The sequence below is a fragment of the Dipodomys merriami genome, unplaced genomic scaffold (genome assembly GCF_024711535.1).
Source record: "Dipodomys merriami isolate MVZ:Mamm:240054 unplaced genomic scaffold, mDipMer1.0.p SCAF_24, whole genome shotgun sequence".
Classification (NCBI taxonomy): Eukaryota; Metazoa; Chordata; class Mammalia; order Rodentia; family Heteromyidae; genus Dipodomys; species Dipodomys merriami.
Genome location: NW_027203826.1, coordinates 1,347,459 through 1,374,988, shown reverse-complemented (window position 1 = coordinate 1,374,988; position 27,530 = coordinate 1,347,459). Strand labels below are relative to the sequence as shown.

The 27,530-nt window shown below is 43.5% G+C and overlaps 1 protein-coding gene across 3 annotated transcripts in view; it reads left to right on the top strand.

Annotated features, from left to right (window-relative positions):
• The window catches only part of Rcsd1 (RCSD domain containing 1), a 62,619-nt gene that overhangs the window by 24,995 nt on the left and 10,094 nt on the right, over positions 1-27,530 (top strand). For 2 of the 3 annotated variants that reach the window (XM_070034158.1, XM_070034156.1), the window contains exons 2-3: positions 21,699-21,800; positions 23,343-23,432. In XM_070034158.1, coding sequence (XP_069890259.1) covers positions 21,699-21,800; positions 23,343-23,432 — 192 coding nt within the window. The remainder of the gene's footprint in view (positions 1-21,698; positions 21,801-23,342; positions 23,433-27,530) is intronic. The other variant, XM_070034157.1, reaches the window with a different exon arrangement.

Sequence of the window (27,530 nt, the reverse complement as noted above, 5' to 3'; positions counted from 1 at the left end):
GCAGCCTGATGTTCAGTGGCCAGAGTGAAGAAGAGGCCAGGCCAGAAATTATATGGAAAGAACAAAAGAATAGGCTTGGTGACTTATTGCATGTGAGATGTCAAGGGAAGATTGGGAGCTGATATTTCCTGATTGCTATCCCTAAATCTGCTCCTGAGCCCAGCCAAGTCTGACAGCACCAACATCACGTCCTCTCCAGATGGGCCTGTCATCACTGCTTTTCATAGCTTCCAGGGACAACTTCCTAAGATTAGGAAGATGGTGGAGAAGGAACTCAAGGGCCCCCTTGTTTCTAAATTGGCTGGAGGTTACCCCCTTCCCCAGGGAAATGAGCTCAGCATCCCCTACCCTTAATCTGCAGAAGAAATCCCAAGGTTGGAGACTTGGAACCTGCTCCAAGCCCCTCACTGACAGTCATGCTCAGAAATCAGGACATCTTGGACTGCTGAAGCATGTGGTCCAGACCCATCTCTGCCCAAGGGAGGGATGTGTTGTGCCGAGAGGAAATGGCTCATACCAGATATTGCTTTGTTTGTTTTCTCTGTGAAGAAAGAGAGGCCATTTTTCTCTCCTTTTTTTGTTTAGTTTTTAAAGATCCGGCAGATATTTTTAAATCCTCTAGTTTCCTGTTGTCTACAGGTGTTTCCTATGGTGTTGCTCTCAGGAAGGAAGGATCCATGACCTAATAGGTTTTGTTTCTGAGATTTGCAAAATCACTGTCCTAGCCTGTGAATGCCACCTCTGATCCCCTCTATGCAATGGAGAGAAGGAGGTAAATATGCCATTCCTCCACATTCAGCCTGCCCTGGGCCCCAGTCACCTCGTAGTGCCAGCAGGACTCCTAATACCAGCTGATGCGAAAAACAAAAGGGGAGATTGGCAGAGGAGGAAGTCTCTGGTTTCTAGCAATCTCTGTAGTTGTTGGGTCCTAATGATTGTGATATTAGTGACAGGGCTGCTGAATGGCCTCAGTAAAGTGCTTCTTTGCTTCTAAGACCATTTAGGAAATCTTTTTTATAAAATAAAGAAACTATTAGTGAAACAACATAATCTCTCCCAGTTTATTGTTTATAGTCTACATGGATTTTTGGAGTCTGCTTTTACCCTGAATTAGACAAATATTTATGGAATATTTTTATTATACAGCTTATCTTTTAAAATTCTCATAGCCACTTTGGAAGATGCATATCTCTGACTCATTTTACTGGTTGGGAAACTAAGGCTAGGATTGTTAGGGTGTATAGTAGCTGCTGAGGGCCAGGAGGGGCCTCACACTCAAACTTTTTCATCCTGTTGAAGGTCCACGTTATAATCTTCCTTAGACTTCAGTGAGGAAGTAATAATCTCCTTGCTATTTTTAATACTAAAAACAATGATATAATGGTGTACATTTAACAAATAAAATAAATAACTGCAGTAAGCCAAAAGATACCACTCGGAATTGTCCAGAAAAATGGATGGATAGGATAAGAATATTCTTCCTGTAAATCAGAAGTAGCAAGAAGATGTCCTGCTGGATCAAAGGCAACAGATACTATTCCTCTCCCCCATTGAGATTCTTTGTTTTGGTTTTTCTTTTTAACTAAACTTATTTTAGAGAACAAAAAAACAAAACTGGTAGCTAACACCTGTAATCCTAGCTACTCAGGAGGTTGAGATTTAAGAATCACTGTTCAAAGCTACCCCAGACTGGAAAGTGTGTGAGACATCTCCACCAAAAGGCTGGAAGTAGAACTGTGGTTCAAGTGGCAGAAAAAAATCTCAAGGATAGCATCCAGGCCTTGAGTTCAAGCCCCAGACCAGCTCCCGAAAAAGGGCGGAGAGCTAGTTAAAATTCTGAATTTTGCTCTTCTCTTGAAAATATGGATCATTTAGTGAGGCTGGGTCTCAAATGATCTTCTGAAAAATTACTCCCATGTGGCACTCTCAGACAATGGGTCACAGCCCTATCCATTTTATGTCACCTGTCTGGCCTCTGGAGGCCCTCTAGTTTTTAATACCACCCACCGGCAATAGGGGAAAACTACAGAGATAACCCCAGGATCAGTATGGATTTCATACATTGGGCAGGGCCACTTTCCCATCTATTCCCAGATCAAGCAATATTCTTAGAATAGAAGCTCATATTCAGAACCTACATCACTGACATGCAGAACAGAAATCAATTTTATAGAACCAAGGATGGTGTGGTTCATTGATTGGGACTTAACCAGTTTTGAACCCAGTTCCACTGTGTCAATAGAGAGCCCCTTATCTCTGTGCTCTCCCATAAGATGATACTGAGCAGACAATTCTATGAACATCACAGAGCCATTGAAACAATGAAGTGACCCGATGTCTGTGATGTGCCTTGCACATCTGAAGTACTCAGTCTAATCTATTGTAGTTCGTGTCCTCTTTCCCCCTCCGAAAATGGACAAATACAGGACCCCTGGGGACATATCACCAGGGGTATGATTTTATGCTAAGTTATCTATGGCTTCTAGAATATTAAAAGTGTGAGGACTGGAGGGTATCACCTGTATTTCTATTTCTTCTCTCATCTTGTAATCTGGTTTTTCTAAGTCTATGGTGAAATGGAGGGGGCTATCTTGGATTCAGATGGCTCATTTCCTATAGCAGAGAGCAGCAGGAAGCAAAAGGGGTGGCATTTGTAAATATGTCTGGGCTACTGCAAAATGAGGCAAATTGACCTAGATTTTAGTAAACCTCATACTTCCCCAAACCAGCTTTATAGTGCATATGCTTAAATTTAGTGACAAAATATCTCCATGAAATTCATAGTAACTAACTTCATCATCACCCCAGATGTATGCCCATTCCCCAAACACTTGGGACTTGGTTTTGATGTTTTTAGTTTGTTTATAATGCACTTGCGCAGGTGTCTCCTAGGTATCTTTCCTTCATTCAAGCTGGACTTTCCCCAGGATTTGGAGAGCAGAGCTTGAAACTCAAATTGCAGCAATTTAAAATTTCTCTTTATTTGAAGTTTTCCAGATTATAACATAAAACTCCATATCTTTCTTTCTTTCCCTTAAAAATGTGTGACAGAGGGCTGGGAAGGTGGCTCAGTGGTAGAGCGCTTGCCTTGCATGTATGAGGCCCTGGGTTCGATTCCTCAGCACCACATAAGCAAAAAGAAAAAAAAAGCCGAAAGTGGCGCTGTGGCTCAAGTGGTAGAGCGCTCGCCTTGAGCTGAAGAACTGAGGGACAGCGCCCAGGCCCAGAGTTCAGGCCCCATGACCGGACCCCAAAAAAAAAATGTGTGACAGATTTATAAATCAGCTCTACTCATGCACACACACACACACACACACACACACACACACACACACACACACACACACACACACATACACACACACACACGCAAACGAACAAACACAACATGCACCTTTGTACACAACAAATCATACCCAGCACACTAGAGTTTTACAATAATATTTTTCTTTTAATTGCTTTGCCGAAATAGGCTGCCCTCCCCATGGCCCCATCTCCAGGAACTTCTTATCTACCCTTCTGCAGAATACATCAAGTGCATATAACTATGTAATTGCATATGCATTGTACACATGTTGTGCATGTCAGTATACACACGGAAGGGATACAATTTTTGGCTGTTACATTTTACAACTGGAATCATACACTTATTTCTCTGTATCTATATTACTATATTTGTGTTACAATTTTTGTGAGTTTGGAGTGCTTTTATTCATTCTTTGTAATGGCTTCATAATAGCCTGTTATGTGGACAGATCATAAAACATTTCCCTTTTTATGGGTACTCATTTTTGCCTCCAGTGTTTGGCTGCTTTTATAAACAGTGTTGCAGTCTGCCTCTATGTCCTTATATACTAGACTTTTTACATCTGTAGAGTAGCTAGAGCATGAGGCTAAGCTGAAGGAGTTGTGCAATCTAATTTATTAGATGCTGCCATATTACTTCCCAAAAGGCTATAACAACTCCAATCTCCTCCAGCAATATCTAAGTTCCCCAAAGGGTCTTCCCTACTCTCTCCTCTTCCCTCCTCTCTCCTCTTCCCTCTCTCCCCACTGTCTAATAACCCTAAGGAGAAATTTCTATGTTAATTTCATTGCATTTCCTTGACTAAGTTTGATCATCTTTTCTGCATGTTGACTATAATGACATATTTATACCCTTTATCATATGGTTTTGTCATCATGCCTGAGTTCTTTCTCCACCAGATGTTAGAACTTTTTTTTTTTTTATCTATTCCTTAGCCAGGCATCAGTGGCTCAAGCATGTAATCCTAGGGTACACAGGAGGCTGAAATCTGAGGATCCAGGTTCAAAGCCAGCCTGGGCAGGAAAGTCCATGGGACTCTTATCTCCAATTAACCACCAGAAAGCCAAGGGCTATGGCTGCAGTCATAGAGCACTAACCTTGAGCTCAAAAGCTGCCAGGCCCTGAGTTCAAGCCCCCCTGGTCTGGCACCAGAAAAAATAAAAGGAAAAAGAAAAGGAAACACCTTTTCTTGGTCTACTGTTTTCTCTTTATTGTATTTTTTTCCACTTATAAAAGCTCTAAATTTCTTAAAAGATGGCCTTTTGTTTTAAAAGTTTAGTTTTTGTTTTGGTTTTGGTTTTGCCTTTAAATAGCTTCTGGGCTTTCTGTTGTAGTTAAGAGGAGTACTTTAAGTCTTTTATCCTACACTCTATTCTTACATCTTAAGCTTCAACTAAGTGATCTCAGTTTGCCTTCCAAATGTCATGAACCCCAGAGCCAGGCCTGGGAATTCAAGCAAAGCATGCTGGGAACTGTAACCACAAGCCTCCCTTAGATCATGTGCCCATTCTCTGGTCAGATTCTGTAGCTGATACCAGTCTGGAATTATTCTATCTCCAGCTCTTAGCCTCTGTCTTCTCTTCCCTCCCTGGCAGTCCTCCTCCCCCATTTGCTCCTTAAATAGAAGTTTTCCTGCCATTTCCCAGCTCTCTTCTATATTTTACCCTTTTCTCTGGTGGAATGTCCCTGAACTCTCCATGCCTCTGCTCCAGAGTATCCCAGGGTTACAAGGTCCTTTCCTGTCATCTCAACCAGGTCAACCACCCTTCCTTGGATATCAAGTCCTCTCTCCAAAAGGAAGTCTGTATCACTGGAGACTGTCCCACTGCCTCTTTTTGGCAGTCATGGTTTGCAGGGTAAGAATTCAGGACAAATGTTTCCCTTTAAAATCCTTGCTGCATTTAATCCTTTAGGATAGATTCCAAATACTTTGGCTTCCTGTTTAATAGTTAGCATTTATTGAGCATTTATTATGCTCCATGGTTCACATGTGTCCTTTCATTTGCTGGTTATCTGAATCTATGATGTTAGGTGATATTCTCTCCACTTTCCAAATGAGGCCTCTGAAATTTACAGAGGTGGTGTTACCTGTCAGTCACAAGGACCAAAGCGAGCATATGATTGGACTTCTATCTCTACAACACTGACTCTAACCACATCTGAGCCTGTCTTAACCTCATTCTTGCCTCACTTTTCCTACACTTAGGGCCTTTACAATGTGTTTTCCCAGCTGGACTGCCAGCTTCACCAGAGCAGGGAATGTAACTTAATTTTTCTGTAAAAGCTGCTCTTCAGATGTTACTTGATTTTTTTTTTAATTTTTCAAGAATGTTTCTTATCCTCCAGCATAATGAGACTTAAACTCATGCAAAGATATTGAATATTAAATCTCACTTGCTTCCCAATATCCACAGCTATGAACCTACTTAACTGAAGGTTGTCAAGCAATTTCTAGTACTAAAATAGACCAGTTCCTGGCCATAGTAAACTTGTTGTAATATAGAAAAAGTAATAGATATGAGAGGGAGGTATTTCTTTTTTAATAGTGATCTGTATGTCATTTCCTACTCATGTTATTTCACTTAATATCAGAATGATCTTTAGTGGTGAATACATCCCCATTTTATAGACAAGAAAAAGGAAGTCCAGAAGAGAGAGGTAATTTGTCCAGGGATCCTAGCATGAGGGCAGACTCTCTATTCCCATTTAACTTTCTGTTTGCTACAGTCTAGGCCCTGAGTTCAAGCCCTACTACTGGCACACAAAATAATAATAATTAATAAAATTATAAATGTGTATATATATATATATATATATATATATATATTTCATCCTCCTGTGAGTCATTTGCGTATGTCTACATAGGAGCAGATTGGCTGATGCCCAACAAGAGAGTCTCCACAGTTAGTGGACATGGTATAGACGTTAATGGGTGTGGAGCAATGTAGCTTGGTTTATTTGTATCTTAGATGTTGAAAGCATTGCTACTTGGGCTGGAGCTGTTTTATTTTCAGGGCTTACTTCTAGGAGGATCATTTTTGGGATTTCTTTGAGAAGTATAATGTACAGATTGGCCTGCAAGGCCAAAGAATTTCTACTAATCAGCTGGGATCCCTCTTCCAAGGGTCAGTCTCCCCAACCAGGAGCTGTGCAAAGCCCTCTCTGCACATGCTTCCCTGGGGGCACATGTTAGTCTCCTAGTCTCTGCTTCCTTGTGTGAAGTCGTGCAGCTTCAGGACCAAGCTCTCAAGCTGGCCCAGGGCTGAGCATATGCCCTTCGTATAAGTAACATACTGCAGAGAAATACTATAAAAAAAAAAAAAAGCAATGTCTTCATGCTTTCTTTGTGTGCCTTCTCAGTAAAAAGTGAAGGTTATTCTTTCCCCAATAGGGCAGCTGCAAGAGGGTGGGAGAGGGATGTAGAGATCCTAGCTGCTCCCCACTTTCCTTCCCCTTTGCTCCTCTATTACTTTTCCCTTTTACAATGATTCTTCCTTTTGTCTTGACCATCTTTGTTTTTCATTACTAATTTTTTACCCCTTTTCTTCTTTAATTGCTCCCAGAGTCCTCCTAGGCTCTTAGAGCCAAGTAAGTCATCCTGCTTTCCTGAAACTCTTCTTTCCCAAAGAATGGCTGACCCACACTGGTTATTTTAGGATGTGAGCCATATAGGATTGTTCATATTATTCTGGGGTTGGGAAGAAGAGGGCTCCATTCTCAGAAGCTTGGCAGTTGGGGGAAAGGATTCTTCTCTTTCAGGTGCACAAGGAAAGCTGTATTTCCCTGGCCTCCTTGAGTTTCTTGAGAGTTTGTTCTGGTTTCAGTCAGGTTGCCTATCTTGATTTTAAGCCATATAAGATAACCCAAGGCTCCCCACTTTTCTTCACAATGGTGTAGAAATGAAAGGAAGGAAGAAGTAAGGGAGGAAAAGAGGAAGAGAAGAAGAGAGGGAGGGAAGGAAAGGGAGAAGGAAAAAAGGAAGGCAAGAAGACAGAAAGGAAGGAAAGAGAGTTGAAGGGGCTTTAGGAAGCATCCTTTATGAGCCCATTTCACAGCCAAGGAATATAAGAGGGGGAGAAGGAGGGGCATTCACATGCTTTTTCTGATACTAGGTCAGTGGCCTCTTTGTCTCCCAGCTGCTTGGTTCGGGAAATTACTCACCTGGATCCTCTCTTCTGAGTCTGAAAGACAAGCTTGTCTTCCAGAAGCTTAACCTCTAATGCACACTCCTTTGGAGCCAGGCATATTCCCTAGACAGCAACTTGGCAATTTACCCATGTGGTCCCAGAGAGCTCCCACTGAGGCAATTGTTCCAGTCAGGCTTGGACCTGCTTGGTGCAGGTACTATTCTCAACCTCTTCCATGTCCCTAAGGCCTACTACTGGGACTCTTCTTTCCTGGCCATCTCATAGAACAGACGCTAGCTAGGGAAAGGCAAGACCCTCCTCCACCTCCAGAATCCAGAAACAGGGTTCCTGAAGACTGATCCTGCTCACTTATTCATTCCCCCCCCCCCCGCCAAGGCTCAAGGGATGCCAATGACCCCAGCACCTGTGTAAGTGTTAGATGTGGTTGGAGGCCAGAATCACTCCAATTAGCTAGGCTACTCTTTCCTGTGATTTAGAGGACTGTGGTTTGTAAGATCCTTTGACACTAAGATGCAATGCCAGCCCATAGGATATGTAGATTTGTTTGAAAAGAGAAAAATGAAAATGACTTGGCAATAGCAAACCCCTATGTCTGCCTTGACGATTTTTCAGTGTCAAACTGGAAATGACTCTGTAGCCCCACAAAGAAGACAAGGAAGTCCACATTCCAACTGACACCTACTGTGTGTTAATCAGACTGGGGTGTGTGGGGGCACTATTGTGTCTTAGGTGTCATGGTAGGGCCTTATATACATTATTACATTTAGGTTTCATAATAATCCTATGAGACAAGGGCTATTGTAAACCTTATTTTGCATGTGAGGAAACTGAGGCTGTAAGGAGCAAGGTTTAAACAGGGACTTGAATTCTCCATTCAAGCACAAATTTTAATATCCCATGACCTGTAGGAGATGTTATTTACCATTTTTACAAATGAGGCTCTGAACAGTGAAGCCAATTGCCCGAAATTACACAGCTCACAAATCACAGAGTGGGATTCATACCTGGACTTTCTGGGCTCCCATTGCTGTGCTCCCTCCACTGTGTGCTGTTTGAGCCCTGTGGCAGCCCTGGCTGGACTCCCAGCAGTGCTATACCTCCCAGAAGATGCCAACCTCTGCAGCCACAGAGCCTTCCTGTCCATGCCCTGGGCTCCACAGGGTTGTTATCCTAGGACTAACTGGGTACCTCCTAGCCATAGGGCAAATGTCAGGAGATGGGATGATTCTCAATCTTTGCATTTAAATTACACCCAGCACTATAAAAATGTTTAATTACACCAGGTGCTCACCAGGTGGCTCACACTTGTTTATCCTAATTGCTCAGGAGGCTGAATCTGAGGATCCTAGTTCAAAGCCAGCCTCAGAGATACAAATCCCAAAGACTCTTATCTCCAATTAAATAGCAAAAGTGATAGAGCACTCTCTTGAATAGAAGAAAGTTAAGAGCGCGAAGCCCTGAGTACAAGGAGCCAATTCCAACATACACACACACACACACACACACACACACACACACACACACACACACACACACACACACACACACACACGCACACATGCACACACACACACAGAGCCATCTTTAAGACCCCTTTGGTCCCAATTGAGGAGGTTTCAAAGGCCAGCAGAGTTTTTCCTGTGTTTAAATGGGACCCTCCCCCTTCCCCCGATATACCTGACACACAGGTTCCTGCCTTGAGCATCCATGGCCAGCAGAGGCTTGAGGAGGCCCAGAGACATGAAACCTGTCCTGGTGAGGACAATCCCTCAGATTAGACCAGGGATCCCAGGCAGACACCATTTCTACCATGATAAAGGACTCATACCTTCCTTTTCCGGTTTGATCCTTGTTAAAATGGATCCAGCAGCTCACAGAAATATTCAATCATTTTAGATAAGGAAACAAATCAATGTTTAGTAGTTTTTAATGTCCTAGGATAGATGGTTATTAAAACTAGAGAAGACTGATAGATACCCAGAGATGGGGATATGAAATTACAGTAGATAACTTATCAACAAGCATGGACAGAAACTTAGATTATTAAGTAATGAATTGAGCAGGGGGAATGCTTACTCTTTGTCCTCAAGTTATTCCAGTGACCTTGGATGAGTCACTAAAATTTTAATGAAAATATGCAAACCCAGCATGCTCATACCCATGCTGGCTCATACTTTGTTTCCATTTTCATGTTCAGGTCTTGAACTATATCAAGCCTTTAGAGTAATGGCCTACTAGTGTTGGTTTACTGTTCAGTCATTCAGTTGGGGGCATTTATTGAGTCCTGTAATGGGCCAGGCAGTGACCTAGGGAGGTAGAGACATTAACCAGGCATAGTCTCTATGCCCAGGGCTTACAGTAAGATAAATACATCGAAAAACCAGCTGGGTACCAGTAGCTCATGCTTATAATCCTAGCTACTTAGGAAGCTGAGATCTGAGTATTGTGTTTCAAATCCAGCTCCACGCAGGAAAGTCCATGAGACTCTTATCTTCAATTAACCACCAAAAATCCAGAAGTGGAACTGTGGTCAAGTGGTAGAGCATCAGTCTTGAATGAAAAAGCTAAGGGACAGTACATAGGCTTTGCGTTCAAGCCCCAGTATTGACCCAATAGAAAGGCAATCTTGCGAGACTTTAAGAGCTCTCTAGGTTCCAGCCACACAGCCTTCTTTCTTCTATTTCCTCAAACATTTTCTCTCTTTGGACATGGCTTTGTGTAAATTCTATTTGGAATGCCCTGGGCTACCTCCAAAGCCCCTCCCCCCTCTCACACACATACACACACACACACACACACACACACACACACACACACACACACACACACACACACAATGGATCACTTCTACTATTTAAATGTCACAGCTTTGAGTCAGGTTCCTGTCACACATGGCTGCCTAAGTCCTTTCCCTCTTCAGCACTGTTGCCATAATAATAATAAACTTTCATTAAACACTGATGGTTGTTGAATATGTATCTCCCCTGGTAAGCTATAACCTCCTTTATGAAAGGACCTGTTTCATTGTTATGCCCTGAGCAGCTGGTACAGGGCATGGGGTTTAGCAAGAATGAGTGAATGAGGAGGGAGAATGAAATGAAGAGGAGAGCTAAGTCTATCTGAACAGGGCAGTGGAGGATGGGTAAGGAGAGCTTCCCACAGCGTTTGCCACAAGTGCTCAGGGCCAGGCATGGTGGAAGCTCAGATGTCAGGTTGCCAGCTGTGTTCTCTGTACAGCCAGGCTCTCAGAGATTCTCTCCACAGTATTATATCACGTTTTGCTAATGCTGTTAAAACGATTTATGAATTCAGTAACTTTGAGTTTTTGTTATTCTGAATCCACTTACTTTTCTTCTTCTCCCTCCAAACTAGCTAACTGCACATGTATTAATTCCAAGTACAATCCAGTACCAAATAGTGCATATGAATATTTTCTTTTCATTTGTTAATAATCTAATAGAGGTGGCTTCAAACATTGGAAAAGCCTTGCTATATAAAGCTTCTCATTTGGAATTTAGTTGATAGTTGATATGAAATTTAATTCATAGTTGATATGAAACTATTCATTTATGGGACAGATTCAGAAGTTCCAAGCGAATACTCCAGATTGAGTCCAGAGAAAATTCCTATATTACTCAATATGTACAACTTTGGAGGAGCCTCTTAACATCCCTGTGCCTTAGTTTCCTTAACCTAGCAGGGCCAATACAGTTACTTCTTCCTTGGATTATGTCATGTAAATTGAGTGACACCATGCTTCTAAATGTTTAGGTATGTATTAGGTACTCAGGGCCTTGCAGAATTATTAACTGTGATTTGTCCTGCCAGTGAGCTCATTGCCTCAATGCTCAGTACCACATGCTGCTTGAGGTACCTCCAACCACAGAACATCCTGAAGAGCTACCTGCAAACAGTCTAGCTCAATAGTTGTGCTGGCTCAGCCTGCAAAGAGCTGGAAGACAGACATTGTAACAAGAGAGGCAGCAGCTGATGGGAGGCAGGCCCAGACCTGGGAAACTTGTTCTAATCTTAGAAGGCAGGTCTCCACCTTCTTTTACTTACTGAAGGACAAATGTCTCCGAATGAGGACACACATACCCCCCCACACCCACACTTCTGACTCCTGACTCTTGGGGAGGTAGTCTTCAGTGAAGGGCATTTTGGGGGGACTCCAGTTAGCTGCAGCATGCTCCAGGACTCCAAGCACCCAGGTGAGGTGACTCGCAGAGTGAGGGGCCAAGACTCAAGCCTAGATTGTATGAGTCCCAAAGCCCAGGCAGATGCCCTCTTAGCAGATCTAGACCTAGTAGAAGCTCAGCCTCATGAAAGGATCTGCCCTCTGTAGGAATTCATGTGAGCATTATTTGTGACCATAAGTACTGCCAGTGGTAACTGGTCTACCTGCCTCTTGAAGCACCGCTCCCTGTTCCCAGCCCATTCATTTCTCACACCACAGCCAAAAGGATCTTGCAAAATAATCAGGTGATTTTCTTCTTTTGCTTAAAATTCTACAATGGCTGGGTGCTGGTGACACCTATAATTCTAACTACTCGAGACTGAGTTCTGAGGATCATGATTCAAAGGTAGGCAAGGCGGGAAAGTCCTGTGAGACTTAATTGGAGATAAAAATCTCAAATTAACCACTAAAAAGCTAAAAGTGGAGCTACAGTTTAAGTGATAGAGTGCTAGCTTTGACACACACACACACACACACACACACACACACACATACACACACACACACACACACACACACACACACACACACACACACACACACACACACACACACACACACACACACACACACACACACACCCCTCCTCTAATGACTTTGAAGGCTCCCAGAAAGAACAGACTCAACTTAAAAGACCCTTTACACTCTGGTCTGTTTTCCTTTCCAGCCTCATCTTGGTACTCTTGCTTGCCTGCCATGAATTAAACCAGGCTTAGGAGCTTCTCATCCCCCTGGCATGCCTTGAAGGCTTCACACTTACGATTCATAGTAGCTGGAGTCCCCACCTCCCCTCAACTTCTGAGTGGCTGGTCAAACTATCCAGTATGCCTCTGGCCAGGTTAAGCACTCCTGCTATACATTTCATCCTGTCCTTACATGATCATGGTACCCTGAGCTCCTCCCCTGTCTCCTCTTTTACCCCCTCCCTCTTCCACATGACCTCCTTTGCAGGGAGATGGTGGCCAACACTATCTCCCCCACATTCGTGTCACGACATTCATGTCACTGCATGATGGCACTTAGTACCACTCATAATCTGCATTCATTCACTTGCTCCTTTGTGAGTTGTGTTCCTTCCCAGTAAGGCTGAAATGTGTGCTTCAGGAAAAAGCAGGGCCTTACCTTCCTTTATTACCATATTCCCAGAGGGTGCTTCCAGGTACTTGACCAACTGACGCTGTAACAAATCATCCCAGCTAGGCTGCTTTTGTGATACAGACTTATTATTTGATTGCTTAGGAGGTCAAAAGTTCAAAATGGATCTCATCAAACTATAGAATCAAATTGTTGGTTGGATGGTTTCTTCTGGAATCTTTTCTTGTCTTTCTCCGCTTCTGGAGGCTGTCTGTCTGCATTTGTTGGTTTGTAGCCTCTTCCTCCATTCTCAAAGCTAGCAACAGTGGGCTGAATCTTATCTTCTATTACTCTGACTGACTGACTTTTTTGGGGGGAGGGTTCCGGTTGTGGGGCCTGAACTCTGGGCCTGGGCACTGTCCCTCAGCTCTTCAGTTCAAGGCTAGCGCTCTACCACTTGAGCCACAGCGCCACTTCCAGCTTTTTTCTTTTTTCTTATGTGGTACTGAGGCATGCAAGGCAAGCGCTCTACCACTGAGCCAACTTCCCAGCCCCTGACTGACTGACTTCTGACATCCTCACACAGTCCACATTCAGGACACTGTGATTACATGAAGCCCACCTAAATAATCCAGGAAAATGTCCCTGCTTTAAAGTCAGCTGATTGACAACCTTAATTTTACTTGCCACCTTAATTGCCTTTTGCCATGTAACCTAACCCAGGTTCCAGGAATTCAGATATGGACATCTTTGCAGGTATTATTCTACTTACCATATGGACTCACCTATTGGTCAAATACTCATTTCTTTATTCCATTCACCAATGTCCATTCACTCTGAAGGCTTGTCTTTACCCTATCCAACCATGTACCTTAACTGTGTCTCATAGCCATTCTGAAAGATAGGAAGGAGAGTTGTTCACAGTTTTCAGATGAAGAGATTAAAGCTTCAAGGGCTCATGTGACTTGCAGAGTCACACAAGAAAGAGGCAAATCCAAGACTATGCTGAATACCTACCTAAGGATCTTACTAGCAAGTATCTGAGAGCTCTCTGCATTCACTGGTAAAGAGTAGTAGAAAGTATAGAAAGTAGTATAGAAAGTAGTATAGAAAGTAGTAGAGATGTCCAAAAGCAGAAGAGATAGAGAAGGAGGTCAGGGCAAAGATGGCAATGATGACATTATGTCTTTTTCATAATACTGCCTTCAAAGAGCAGTACTAGATTACCTCCAGTTGACCAAAGTTTCCATATGGATTTACAAAGTCATTGTAATAACATGTGCTTCTGGAGCAATCCTTGTAAATAGTAAATTCTGTAACACTACTGATCACCTAAGCCTGAGGAGTAAATTCTATATTGTGTAGGCCAGCCTCCATTCAACATCTTTCACTGAGCACTTCCCATTTGCCAAATAAGCACTTGAGTAATGAGCCTAACACCCAGGAAATTCCCAGTAAGTGTTGGATGTGATGACTCTTACCATTATAATCATACCTCATCTGAGGTATCCCTGCTTTACTCAACTTCCTCCAAGTTTCCATTGCAGCACAGTTTGTCTACTAAGCCTAGCAATGATCCTTTCCATTGTGATAGTTTTACTACAGGTCAGTCTGTCAGCTAGACAAGAAGTTCCTTGAGTTTCAGGACAATGAACTTCCATCTTTTATCCCCATACCTAGGTAGTGTCAGGCAGTAGTAGACACCCACTAACTATTCACTGAGTAAATAAGTTTTTAAAAATAGATTGTTTTCTAAATGTCAGACCTTTCACTGGCTCTAAACATCAAATTTATTTTATTCTCTCCATGATACTTAGAAGGTACCTGACTTCATAAATAGCCCTCTAGCAGTAGATTGAAAGAGACTCCTCAAATGTACCTACAGTACAAGACATTCTGGGAAAAGGAAGAAGCTGAGCTGAGCCTCTGGATGTAGAATACTGAAGATGAGGGAGGGGGAACTCAGGAACATGGAAACAAAATCAAATTTCTTTCCATTGGCCCTGTCTAACCCAATCATTGACCCTTCAGACTGAATTAAGGCTTGCTAGCATTTTAAACAAACATTTTATTAAGATACTATTTAAGGTATAATTAATTTTTTACCATGTCCACAGATATGTGCAACCATCATTATAGTAAATTTGAAAGCATTTTTTAGTCACCTGAAAAAAGAAATCTCATACCTTTAGCTATTACCCATTGCCTGTCTTCCCATCCCCTTCAGGCAACAACAAACTTACTTTTTTATAGATTTATCTGTTCTGGACAATAAATAAGTGAAATCAAATAATTTGACATCTTTGGGGGCTGGCTTCTTTAATTTAGCACAGTGTTGTTGGTTTTTAAGCTTACCCATGTTTAACTTGTATCAGAGCTTTGTTCCTTTCTATAGTTGAATATCATTTCATTGCATGGTCATATCATTTTCATTTTCCACCCATTGGTGACTGGACATAGACTTCATATTTTGATTTAGCTGCTTTGATTGAACACAGGTTTGGAGTACTGGGGTGCATATACCGGTATTCATAACTTATGTCATGATCTGAAAAGGCATCAACATAAATATTTCCTTCTCCCATAATCCACTGCTGTTCCCTGAACACTATCTCTGCTTACACCCTTGCCACTACACCTGCTAGACCCACCTGCATTAACTCTAAGTCCCACAATCTGAGCACCGCTAACCCCTGTCCATCAAAGCTCCCAAAATCCTGGGAGAAAATGGGAGGCCCTTCTGTGGATTCCCAAATGAAGGACACCTTTAGGTCAGTGATTATGGGGTTTCTAATGAGTGGAGTTTTCCCTGGGAAAAGGCCTGGCAGAGGCCAGGGATCTTCCATGTTCAGATCATTTAAGCCTACAAGTGGATAGGTAGGATGTATAGTGACTTCTTATACTTGTGTAATATATTTGTACCTATTTCTGTTCCTCCACCATAATTTTTTATTTTGTTGCTGTTGTCTACTTCCCCACTGCTTATTCTCTTCTTCCCATTCCACCCCTAAAAATGCTGCTCAGAGCTTGAGGGTCATCACTGTTAGTATAATACACTGGTGGTGTCCAGGGATGCTCAAGAAAGGATGAACCATTGACAGCCCAGCAGAGGTGGGAGACTCAGGACTCTATGCAAAATTCAGGATTCTTCACCTTCCATCACTTTACCCAGGAAAGCCTCTGGTCCTGCCCAGCTGGCCTGCAGTCTGAATCCAGATGTCTGGGAAACTCCCTGGAGAGGAAAACACCCCTCTCTCTCCTCAGGAGCAACAAGGCCAGTCCCTTCCCTTTGTGGTTAAGGACAGGGTGCTGGTAAGAAGGAGATAGTGTAATGCAGAATGCAGCTTCAGCTCTCCTCCATTGTGGTCTATATTCAGATATGATCCTGCCCTGTGACTTCAACTATCATCTTTAACAAGGGACTCTCCATTTCATTCTCAGCCTGAAGCCTCCTTCAATCTCCATTCTTGGCTTATCTTCAACTTCTACGGCATCTCCTCTCAGGTGTCTAGTAGACATTTACATTTTTTTATGACCAACCAGATGCTAGTGGCTCACACCTATATTCCTACCTACTCAGGAGGCTGAGATCTGAGGAGCGTGACTTGAAGCCAGCCTAGGCAGAAAAATATCATGAGACTCTTATCTCCAATTAACTAGCAAATGCTGCCAGGCGCTGGTGGCTTACGCTTATAATCCTAACTACTCAGGATCTGAGACAGTTTGAAGCAGAAAAGTGTGTGAGAATGTACATATTTTTAGTCATCATTCAATAGTTAATTTCCTACATGAAGATGTTCTTGAGGGTGGACCATCTGAAGTAACTGTTTATCTAAGGCCATACTTTTATTCCACTCTGACTAGATGCTCTGGTCTCAGCTCATCCACCAGCTGATTCATAATTAAAAAATCTAAACTGAAAGGTGAAACTTCAAAACAACTACCAAAATAGAATGCAATATATTTAGAAGAAAAATGAAAATGATGTTCATAAAATTCACCATTTAAGATTGAATGCCTATAGCAATACTACTTATGATTTAATCATTAAACGATAATTAATTATAAAAAAAGTGTGAGAATCTTATCTCCAATTAGCCACTAGAAAACAGGAAGTGGTGCTGTGGCTCAAAGTAGCACAGTGCTAGCCTTGAGCAAAAAAGCCCAGGGGGACAGTGCCTAGGCCTAAGTTCAAGCCCCACAACCAACCCAAAAGAAAATAAAAATGAGCCAAAGTGGGAAGTATGGCTCAACTAGTAGAGTGCCTTGAATGGAAAAAGCTAGGCAAGAGCCCTGAGTTCAGTTGGCACACACACACAAACACACACATGCGCACACACACACACACACACATCATAACCATAAAAGAACTATTCTCTATCCTATCATTACTCAGCTCTCCCTCCCCAACCTAGGAGAAAATACACTAGACATCCTATTATCTAAATCAAACATCCAGGTTCCTTGAGTTCCCCTCTCTCCCTCACTCTCCTACACCTACTACATCAACAACTCTCATGAGACTCTTATTGCCTCCAAATCCTTCCTCACCACCCTCCTGGGACAAGTTGGTCCACTCCACTGTCACCTCTCAGCTGGACCACTGCCTGCACCTACCTCCTGGCTTCTGTGCTTCCACTCTCTTTCATCTCTATACCCAGCTTCTCAATATGTAACCCAGGTCACATCATCCAGATCCCTCCAAATGCTATTTTATTCACTCCAAATGGTGTACCTCAAAAGGGAGTTGGAGGGATGGCCCCAGATCACTTTTTATCTTTTATCTCCCTGACTCCTCTGATGTTCAGCTTGTCCCTGCCACACTTCTCTTTTCTCTGTTCCTCAACCTTTGTTCCTGACTGTGCTTTTGCTCAGGACACATCCTCCCTAGACACATCTTTCCATAGGAAAAGTGCTCAATTTTATCTTCTTCACAGCATTTAACAAAGTGTCATAGTTGTATCAAGAATACATCTATTGTTAGTTTCAGTCACTGGACTAGCAACTCTGGAAGGACAAGAGTTCCATCTTTCTCACTCTTATGCCCCAGAACACGAGAGCAAGTGTCTGCTGGCACAAGTGATTGAAACTCATCTTCTAGTAGAGGAATAGACTTGGTATGGCATATTGGTGCAAAAAGCTAGAACCTCCAAGATCAGAAAGTTCTCATGCTGGCACTTATTAACTTGAGTAGCAAGTTACTTAGCAGCTCTAGCCTGTATCTCCTTCTAGAAGAGGGAAGAATTAGAGTGAGCGAACATACCAGAGCATCCAGACAGCGCTTCCCACAGAAGAGGTGGATAAATGCACTTGTCTTGTCTAGCCCAGTGACCTCTCCATCATCCTAGAACAGCAATGGTCACCAATGGGATGAATGGGAGAGCTGGAGAGGAGGAAAAGGGAGGCAGCAGCCTAGAAAGCTCTATGTTAACCCCTCTGAAGTAATGGTTAAGTGCTTCGGAAGTGACCATAAGTTATCTTGGAAGGTGGTGAGCACCTCAAAATCCTTAAGAGCCTTAAGACGTCTTAGGATCCTTGCAGAATCTCCCTTGTTTCACTAAACTGTGGCATAGACACTTTTACCCTGTGGAGAAGCAGGATAGATCAAGGTGGGCAGGCAGGGCCTTCCTCTGGCTCTACTATGTGTGTGGTTGTCAGCATTTCAAATGGAATTTATTCAACATGGCAATGGCATGAGGGAAGTTCTCCGCTGTCCTTCTCAATTATCAGAAGAAAATCCCACAGATGTGGAAAGAAAACATCAAATATGATTTTTCTCTGGGTGTTGGCTGAATCAAACCACAGGTATGATTTCTCAGCTAGTTGACACAGTCAGGCTGGCATGGTGGCAGGGAGGGCTTGGTAAGCAATATTTGGGTGCTGGAAGATGGAATAGAGGCCAAAAAGCTATGAAGACAAGTGTGGATAAAGCAGGAAAGGGGACACTGAGTCTGGAAGGCAGATTGGAAACTGGTCCAGGAAGAAAGGACAAGCTGAGGTCAAGACAGTAGCCATGACTCAGAGCATGGATGCTGGGGAGGGAGGTGAGGAGCAACTAGGTTTGGTCCATGGGGTAAGTGAGGGGTTCAATGCCTTGGCACAGATATTTAAGCTCCAATAATAACAGACAGAATTAGCCTTCAATGAGATCATTCTATATTCCAGGCCCTCTGTGAAGTTCTGTGTGTGTGTGTGTGTGTGTGTGTGTGTGTGTGTGTGTATGTGTGTGTGTGTGTGTGTGTGTGTGTGTGTGTGTGTGTGTGTGTATGTGTGTCTATGTTGGGACTGGGGCTTGAAATCAGGTCTGAGGTTCTTACTTGGTGTTTTCACTCAAGGCTGGTGCTCTATCACTTGAGCCATAGGTCCACTTCTGGCTATTTGTTAGTTAACTGGAGATAAGAGATAAAAGTCTCACAGACTTTTCTGCCCCTGGTGGGTTTGAACCATGGTACTCAGACCTCAGTCTTCTGAGTAGCTAGGATTACAGGCATGAGCCACTTAATGGCAGTGTGCTAAGTACTTATGAGCCAGGAAAGAACAATTAATACAGAGAAGCCTAGGTGGTCTCAAGAAAGCCTGGGAATAAGTGAAGACATGGAAGCCCTTCTCAGAACTAAGAATATGGTCCAGGTGAGAGTGTGACCTTACCAGGACAGCCTGGGACTCATAGAGAGCCAGTGGCCTGGGCTGAGCTGGAGTGGTATTGGGCTGGCCAGAATTATGAGGCAGAAATCCTGGCAAAGCCTTGCAGAGTCTGAGCCACCAGTCCATGTGTATCTTAAAACTATGCTTTCCTACTCTTGAGGCACTTGTGTACCCAATGGCTAATGATACTTTCAAGATTTATATAGCACTTAGTTTCCAAAGTACACTTATAAGTTAGATCACTGCACTGGTATCCATTGCTAGGTTACTGGATGTTAAAGTCTCCTCCTTTTTAGCTTCTCCTGTGTGATTCTGACTAAATTGCTTACCCTCGCTGGCCCTCAACATTCCCAGCACACAGCCAGCACTAAGCAGCCAGTGTTCCCAAACATTGAATGGGAAATATCTGGAAAGGTATTGGTAATGAGTGGATTTGCCAGGTTTATACAAGTTCTGGAATTCTTGGATGATCTAAAGAAAACTAATTTCCTGGATTCCAGAAAAACAAACCCAGATACATTCTAGTCTTTCTTTTAACCCACTTGCCAACCCTAAATGCTTCTAGAAGCTTTGTAGTTCTGCTACTACCCAGCCCCTTGCCCAGCTGAGTTTTGAGAGGAGGAAGTTCAGGAGGTTTTGGTTTTGTTTTTTAATTCCTTATCTGATCTATTTTTAACTGGCATGTCTTGCTGCATCTCCAGCCAAGGTAGAATGTGTAGTCAGCAGGGACCCAGCAATTAATAGCCATGAACAGACACTGATCTGTTGTGGGGCAGGTGGACAAACTGATTGGGACTGTGTCCTTACCACAAGCAGTTCTATTTGCCACAATCTTCCCCCAGGACCTCCCCCAAGCTTCCAGGAGGACAAAGTGCTGGTTCTGGACACTGCTGATGTGATCTTGTGCAGATCAAACAGGTTCAAGTTCTGAGAACCCCACCCATGGGTGCTGATGCAATGGGGTTTCTGGCTCTTGGCTTTTCCCAGCACTACCTGGATATCAAGTGCCTGAGGAGAGGGGGTTGCTTTTGTGTCTTTCTGTAGGAACAGCCTGGCTCCTTGGGCTGATGTGAAAATGGACTTCCATGTTGAAGGCAAAGGAACAAGGTACCTACCTACCTGCCTTTGCCCTACCTGCCTTTGCCCCCCAGATCAGCCATTCACAGAAGTTTCTAGTCCCTCCCTGCCCGGCCCCCTTGGTAGGTGGACATATCAGAAAGCTTGGAGACACCTGTAGCACAAAATGAAAGATCATAGAAGTGTGTGGGTGTGGGTATGTGTGTGTGCAAGTGTGAGGGCAGGATGTACACTTGCTAATGAAAGGGGTTCTGCTCTGTCTTATGAGAGCTATGGAGTTTCAGGTTAGATATGAGGAAGGAACATTGTAGAGTAAGTCTGTGGGCTGTATAGGAAATATCACTGCCAAAGTGACAAAATAATAATAAAGCAAAAGTTTAATGCCTTCAGGATTAGACCTATAAATAGGAAAGGGGGGAGGGAGGTAAGGAGGGAGGGAGGAAAGAAGGAAGGAAGGAAGGAAGGAAGGAAGGAAGGAAGGAAGGAAGGAAGGAAGGAAGGAAGGAAGGAAGGAAGGAAGGAAGGAAGGCAGGAAGGCAGGCATGCAGGCAGGCAAGCCACACTAATAATCAGGAGGAGCTGAGCATGATGGCTTATGCCTATAATCTTTGCACTCTTAGGGACAGAGACCAGAAGATCATGAATTAAAGTCCAATTGGGCTATATAGTAAGATAGATCTTGTCTCAAAATAAATGAAAGCAGGGAGCTTCAAAGGCCATGTGTAGCAAGGCAGGAGTGAAGTGCCACTTCCAGTGTCACTGACTCATCTCTGTGTCTTGGTAACAGACAGCACACAGGAATGTACAGTATCTTGGAGTGTATCTTGGCTTGAAGCAGAACAGTAAACTGATGACTGACTAGGTCACCAGCCCCCATCTTTTGTCACTGATCAAAATGAAGATTTTTACACTGTCACCAGTAGCAGTCCTTTTGTAGTGGGTCTTCGTAGAATGAGAACCCCTAGGCTCTCTCTAAATCCTTGACAGGACATTTGTGATAGATATGTAGTAAATGTAGCTGATTGAATGGTTTGTAAAAAAATTCTCTACTACTAGAGTTAATTGCAAAATACTATTAAAATACCTCATTGTCGCAGCGTTGTGACTTGTGTCCATAAAACCAGTGCTTTTCATGACACCCTGTACCAACACTTGGAAAAGCCATGTGTAGTTGTTGTTCATTAATTTTTGCCTCCTTTTGGTTTACCAGGAGAGACCCACAGAGACCAACAGCAGCGTGGACAGTTCAGCACCGCCATCCGTGGCACAGCTGGCTGGTCGGTTTCAGGAACAGGCAGCTGCGGCCAAGGAGGTGAGTCTGGAGGCTCAAAGCATCCATCTAGGGAGGGGGCTGGAGGAGGAGGGAAAGCCTGACCCAGCTCAGAGGAGAGGGAGGGACAAAGCTTGGCAACTACCAAATTAGGAAGAAAAGCCAGAGAGGGTCCCTCTGAATGCAAGGAATGTGCCACCACCACTGCATGCCTGTGCAGAAGCCATGCGAGAAGGGAGGAGATGTCTGGCACAGAGCTGCAAGGCTTAGGTGATACAGAGTATGGCTCATGTGGCAGAGCACCTGTGTAGTCTAGCAAGACTGAGATCCTGAGTTCAAACCCCATTTATCATCATTAAAGTGAAAGTGTGTGTGTGTGTGTGTGTGTGTGTGTGTGTGAGAGAGAGAGAGAGAGAGAGAGAGAGAGAGAGAGAGAGAGAGAGAGTGAGAGAGTGTGAGAGAGAGAGGACTGTGCGTTCATTTTTATCTTGATCTTCCACAGACTTAGATATCATGCCCAGCTGTGCCAAGCCAGGACTGGCTTAGAGTAAAGACACCTTCTGCCTGCTTCTGCTACCTAGCCTAGGTATAAGTCCAGAGTGAGACAGCTGGACAGATCCTGAATTGTGACTTCTTGAGAAGGAAACAGGACTTGAATGGAGACCTGATCCAATAGGAGACTAGGAATCAGAAGGAAGGGACCAAGACCTGGGAATTCTGTAATATCCTATTGAAGAGGAAGGGATAGAAAGGAGTATCTGGCTATGGAGAGAGCTGGGCTAGACTTTCTTGGCCATGTGTGTGTGGTGCTAGTCAGAGGTGAGTAGAGTACTAAAGGTAGAAAGGAGAGGATCTCCCCTGGCCCCAGGCAGCAAGTGACAACTTAGTTGCCTGGGTTTTCTTAGGTGCACTGTTTTGTGTTTTGTATTCTCAGTTTTAAAAATAGGGTCCATGAATTCTAGACATTACAGGAATGTCCTAAAGGACAAAGGAGATAGTTCTGGAACTGCCTGAAAGCTGAAAAGGTTGAATGTGTTGTCTTGAGATGCAGGCTCAGGTCAGTGATGGTCAAGTAAAAGAGGATGTTACTCTGGGCACCAGTGGCTCATGCCTGTAATCCTAGCTACTCAGAAAGCTGAGGTCTGAAGGCAGAGGCTCAAAGCCAGTTAGAACGGCAAGAAAGTACAAGAGGGTTTTTTTTCTCTCCAGTTCACCATCAAAAAGCTGGAAGAGGAGCTATGACTCAAGTAATAGAGTGCCATCTGTGAGCAAAGACGCTAAGAGAGAGTGCCCAGGCTCTGAGTTCAAGCTCTAGTACTGGCACACAAAAAATCCCAAACACTGGAATGTTGTGCAGAAAGGCAAAGGAAAGGGGGCAGGGAGATTCTGAAAGTTCAAAGAAGTAAGACTAGTTACATGGTACTAATTTATGTGGTGTTAGGCAGTCTTGAAGACCCCCAGCCCCACCATTCTTTTCTCCTCCATGCATCCCTAACCCTTCTCCACTCCCTTCCTCTTCCTCCCTATTGCCTGATTCACTGTCTTCTCTTTTTCTCTCTGTGTTGTCCATTGCCTTTCCTCTAGACACCAGCCAGTAAACCAGCAAGAAGGAAACCACCCTGCTCCCTCCCTCTGTACCCCCCTAAGGTAGAGCTGGGCCAGAATGGTGAGGAGGTAAGTGCACGGGGCAGAGACTGCTGGCTTCATGCTTTCCTCCTTCTGTAGAAAGAGGCATCAAAATCACACTGCTAGACATCAAATCAGGACACAGGACTTCAGATTCAAGAGTGAATCTCTTTTCTTTTTCTAGGGACAGTACTGAGGCTAGAACTCAGGGCCTTGCACTCTCCCTTGGCTGGTTTGCTCAAGGTTAGTACTCTTACCACTTGAGTGACACCTCCACTTGTGAGTTTTTTCTGGCTATAACAGAGATGATAGTCTTATGGACTTCTTACCTCAATCTTCATATCTCAGTCTCTTGAGTAGCTGGGGTTGCAGGTGTGAGCCACTAGCACCTGGATGAACCAGTCTCTTAATGCTTCCTGGATCTTTTACCTTAGATCTACCTCCCTCACCGATTCCCCAGTTTCTCCTACTGAGATACCTTTGCAAACTGTTTAAGGACTATTTTTCAAGTCTGAGTGATACAGCAGCAAGTCAGGTATCAGTACCACACCACATGGTAGGTGACAGGAAAAGTACATTTTCTTTCCAGATCTGACACAGAAGGTCTTGGGATGGGACGTGGACAAGACATCTTTGGGGCTTTGCTGTTATGAAGCAGAACTGTGATTTGGCAAACTATCTTAGCTCTCCCTGCTCAAAACCAGCTGACTACTGTTCTAGATCACTGGAAGTAACCCAATCACTGGAGGAAAGCTAGAGCACACGGGAGGCCTAGTTGCCCTCAACTATAAATAACCAATGCTCCTAACATAATAAAGGCTCTGGTATCATAGATCATAGCCAGTAATAGATTTCCAGCCTGCATATTCACCCAACCCGGTTTATCTAATTGTAGCTGTTGGAGTGGCTTCTTCGGGCCCTATCCAAGTAACCCCTCAGCTTCACTGTGATCATGGCAGAAAGGAAATCACAGTTCCTGTCATCCAGCATAGAAGGCCAATCCCAAAACAGCAAGCAGGCCAAAAATGGTTCCCAAATCCCACTTCAACCACTTTGTCATTCTGCCCTTCTTTTCTAGGACCAGCATCCTGACAATAGAGACTAGATTCCTGTGTGAACTTGGGCAGCCCTTTGGTGCCTGTGTTGTCTCATCTATATTGTGAGACAGCTGGAATCAGCCAATGGTTTTTCAAGTCTTTTTTTAGTTAATGCAAGTCATATAGGCACAAGCCCATCAAAAATAGTCAGTCCAGCTCTGGTGGCTCTGTAATCCTAGCTACTCAAGAGACTGAGATCTGAGAATGGTAATTCAAAACCCACCCAGCCAAGAAAGTCTAAGAGATTCTTATCTCCAATTAACCTCCAAAAATGCTGGAAGGCTAGGTGAGCACTAGCCTTGAGCAAAAAACTTGGGGGACATCACTCAGGCCCTGAATTGAAGCCCAGTACCAATAAAAAAGAAAGAAAGAAAGAAAGAAAGAAAGAAAGGGAAGGACAACAAAGACATGCACTAGTGGCTCATGTCTATCTTCTTCTTCTTTTTTTTCCGGTCGTGGGGCCTGGAATCTGGGCCTGGGTGCTGTCCCTCAGCTCTTCAGCTCAAAGCTAGTGCTCTACCACTTGAACCACAGCACTACTTCTGGTTTTCTGAGTGGTTTGTTGGAGATAAGAGTCTCACAGACTTTTCCTGCCTGGGCTGGCTTTGAACTGTGATCCCCAGATTTCAGCCTCCTGAGTAGCTAGGATTACAGGCTTGAGCCACCGGTGCCTGGCTCATGTCTATCATCTTAGACAGATACTCAAGAGGCTGAGATCTGAAGATGGTAGTTCGAGGCCAGACTGGACAGGAAAGCCTGTGAGACTCTTATCTCCAATTAATCCCTAAAGGCTAGGCATGGAGCTGTGGCTCAAATGGTAGAGCGCCAGCCTTGTACCCCACTACCAGCATACGTACACGTGCACACACACGCACACACACACACACACACACACACACACACACACACACACACATGCACGCAAAGCCAAGTCATACTTGTACATGCTCAAGTGGATGCAGTGATCGGAAACCTGTCTGCTCTGAGAGTATTTCCCTTCCCTAAGAAACTTATGGAGTAGAACTTAAGAAACATTTTTTTGTTGTTAAGTCTCTTTAAGTGTCATCATAGTACCAATCAACGCTATAACCAAACACATGCCAACAACTTCTCTTTCCAGAGGGTCACCTTCTCTTTATTGCTTCACTCTCCAGATTGGTGTCTCTGTGCCTTGCAGCAGCTGAAGGTGTGCTCATCTGAGTCTGTCCCCTGGTAACCCAGGCTAGCCCCAGGAGGATTCACTGCCCCATAGTGACTTATTTGTAAAATGAAGACAAGAGCAAGAACACTAACCAGAACATGGATCTGGATGGGGAATCTTTGCTCATGGGAACAAAAGTGAATTAAAGAAGGGTGCCAGTGGCTCATGAGAAGCTGAGACCTGAGGATTGCAATTCGAAGCCAGCCCAGGCAGGAAAGTCTGTGAGACTATTACTTCCAATTAATCACCCAAAAGCCAGAAGTGGAGCTGTGACTCAAATGGTAGAGCACTAGCCTTGAGCAAAAAAGCTCAGGGATAGTACCTAGGTCCTGGGTTCAAGCTCTAGGACCAACACGAAAAATAAATAAATAAGTGAATTTTTTAGAGTGGGTCAAGCTAATGGTGATGCCATTGAACAGCTTCATTTCAGTGGCTCTGTGCAAATACACTTACAGGTTCTATCCATGAGGTATGGCATCCAGAAATTAAAGGCAAATGACACATAATGACCAAGGGCTAGATCAGGAGGAGGGTAGATTTTAGACTGAAAGTCCTACCTGGATGACAAGCTGCTTACCCACAGGAAGTACACACCTCCAAGGATCAGTGACTTTCCTTTGCCTTGAGATTCACTTAGAAATAAAATGAGTGGCCAGCTTTGTCTGGCTGGGGTGCACATGGAGGCTGCTGCTGTTTATACTTAAACTGCAGCCTGCTAAAACCCTGATGCCTGCCACTTGTATGGAGGCCTTCGTTAAACTGTAAGCAAAAGCTGCCACCTGGTGTCCATCCCAGGGTTAGCACTGATAAAGGATTCTGCTTGGTAATTTCAGTCAATAAGGGTTCTATGACACCTCAGCTGGATCTCTAGTCCAGTCCTGTGGTGGTGTTTATTGAATTTCTGCTGCATTTAAAAGGCAGTAGTAGGTCAGAGAAGAGTTTATAGTATTACAAAAAGTGATCTTTGTCAACAGAATTGTTGCTGCAATATCTTCCAAGGTTGAATCAGATTGGGTTTGGGTCTCCTGGGTCCTAGCCAGTAACTACACCTTTAAAGCTTGCTCTCCCTTGGTGTTGGCCCTTAGAAGGGTCAAAAGGAGTTCACTTAACTCTCTTTCTCCCTCTCTGTTCCTCTCTTTCTCTTTCTCTCTCTCTTTCTCTTTTGCTTTCTCTCTTCCCCTCCATCTCTCCCTCCCTCTCCCCTTCCATCTCATATACAATGATTTCACTCAACAATACTGTAAAATATCCCTAAGATGTTGGTAGGACTTTTCTTCCTATTAGTCAAGGGTAGGCACACTGAGTGAGGGGCAGGTAATACATGTTGGTCTCAAACTACAGAAAAAGTCCTTTCTCTGCCTTGGCCTCTAGCTACATGGAAGTCTTCTTTTCTTCAACGTCATCAAATAATCATTGTCATCTTTCTCTTGCAGTTGTGAAGATTTACAAAAACAAGTCAATCATTTACAAACTTAGGATCCAAAAGCAGGCAAGATTTCTGACATTCATCACAAAACTAGTGTAAATAACAGAGCATACATATAGGTTCAGGTAACACCTAAATCAGCCTCTAGAGGGCAGAGAATAAATCATATGTACCTTTATATAACCAACACAATGCCTAGAAAATGGGATAGGTACTCCATATATATATATGCTAAATTAAAATTAATACTCATTTTATGAATATTTCATTTTATGAGTGTTTTGGAAAGTGATAATTCACAAACAATACCATTGGTAGGATTTTCCAAAATACCATAGTTCACTGGAGGCATTTCAGTAATCTCTCTCAGATTTTATTCCTTATCTGTGATTTATTGCCTTATTTGTGACTAACAGAGAAGA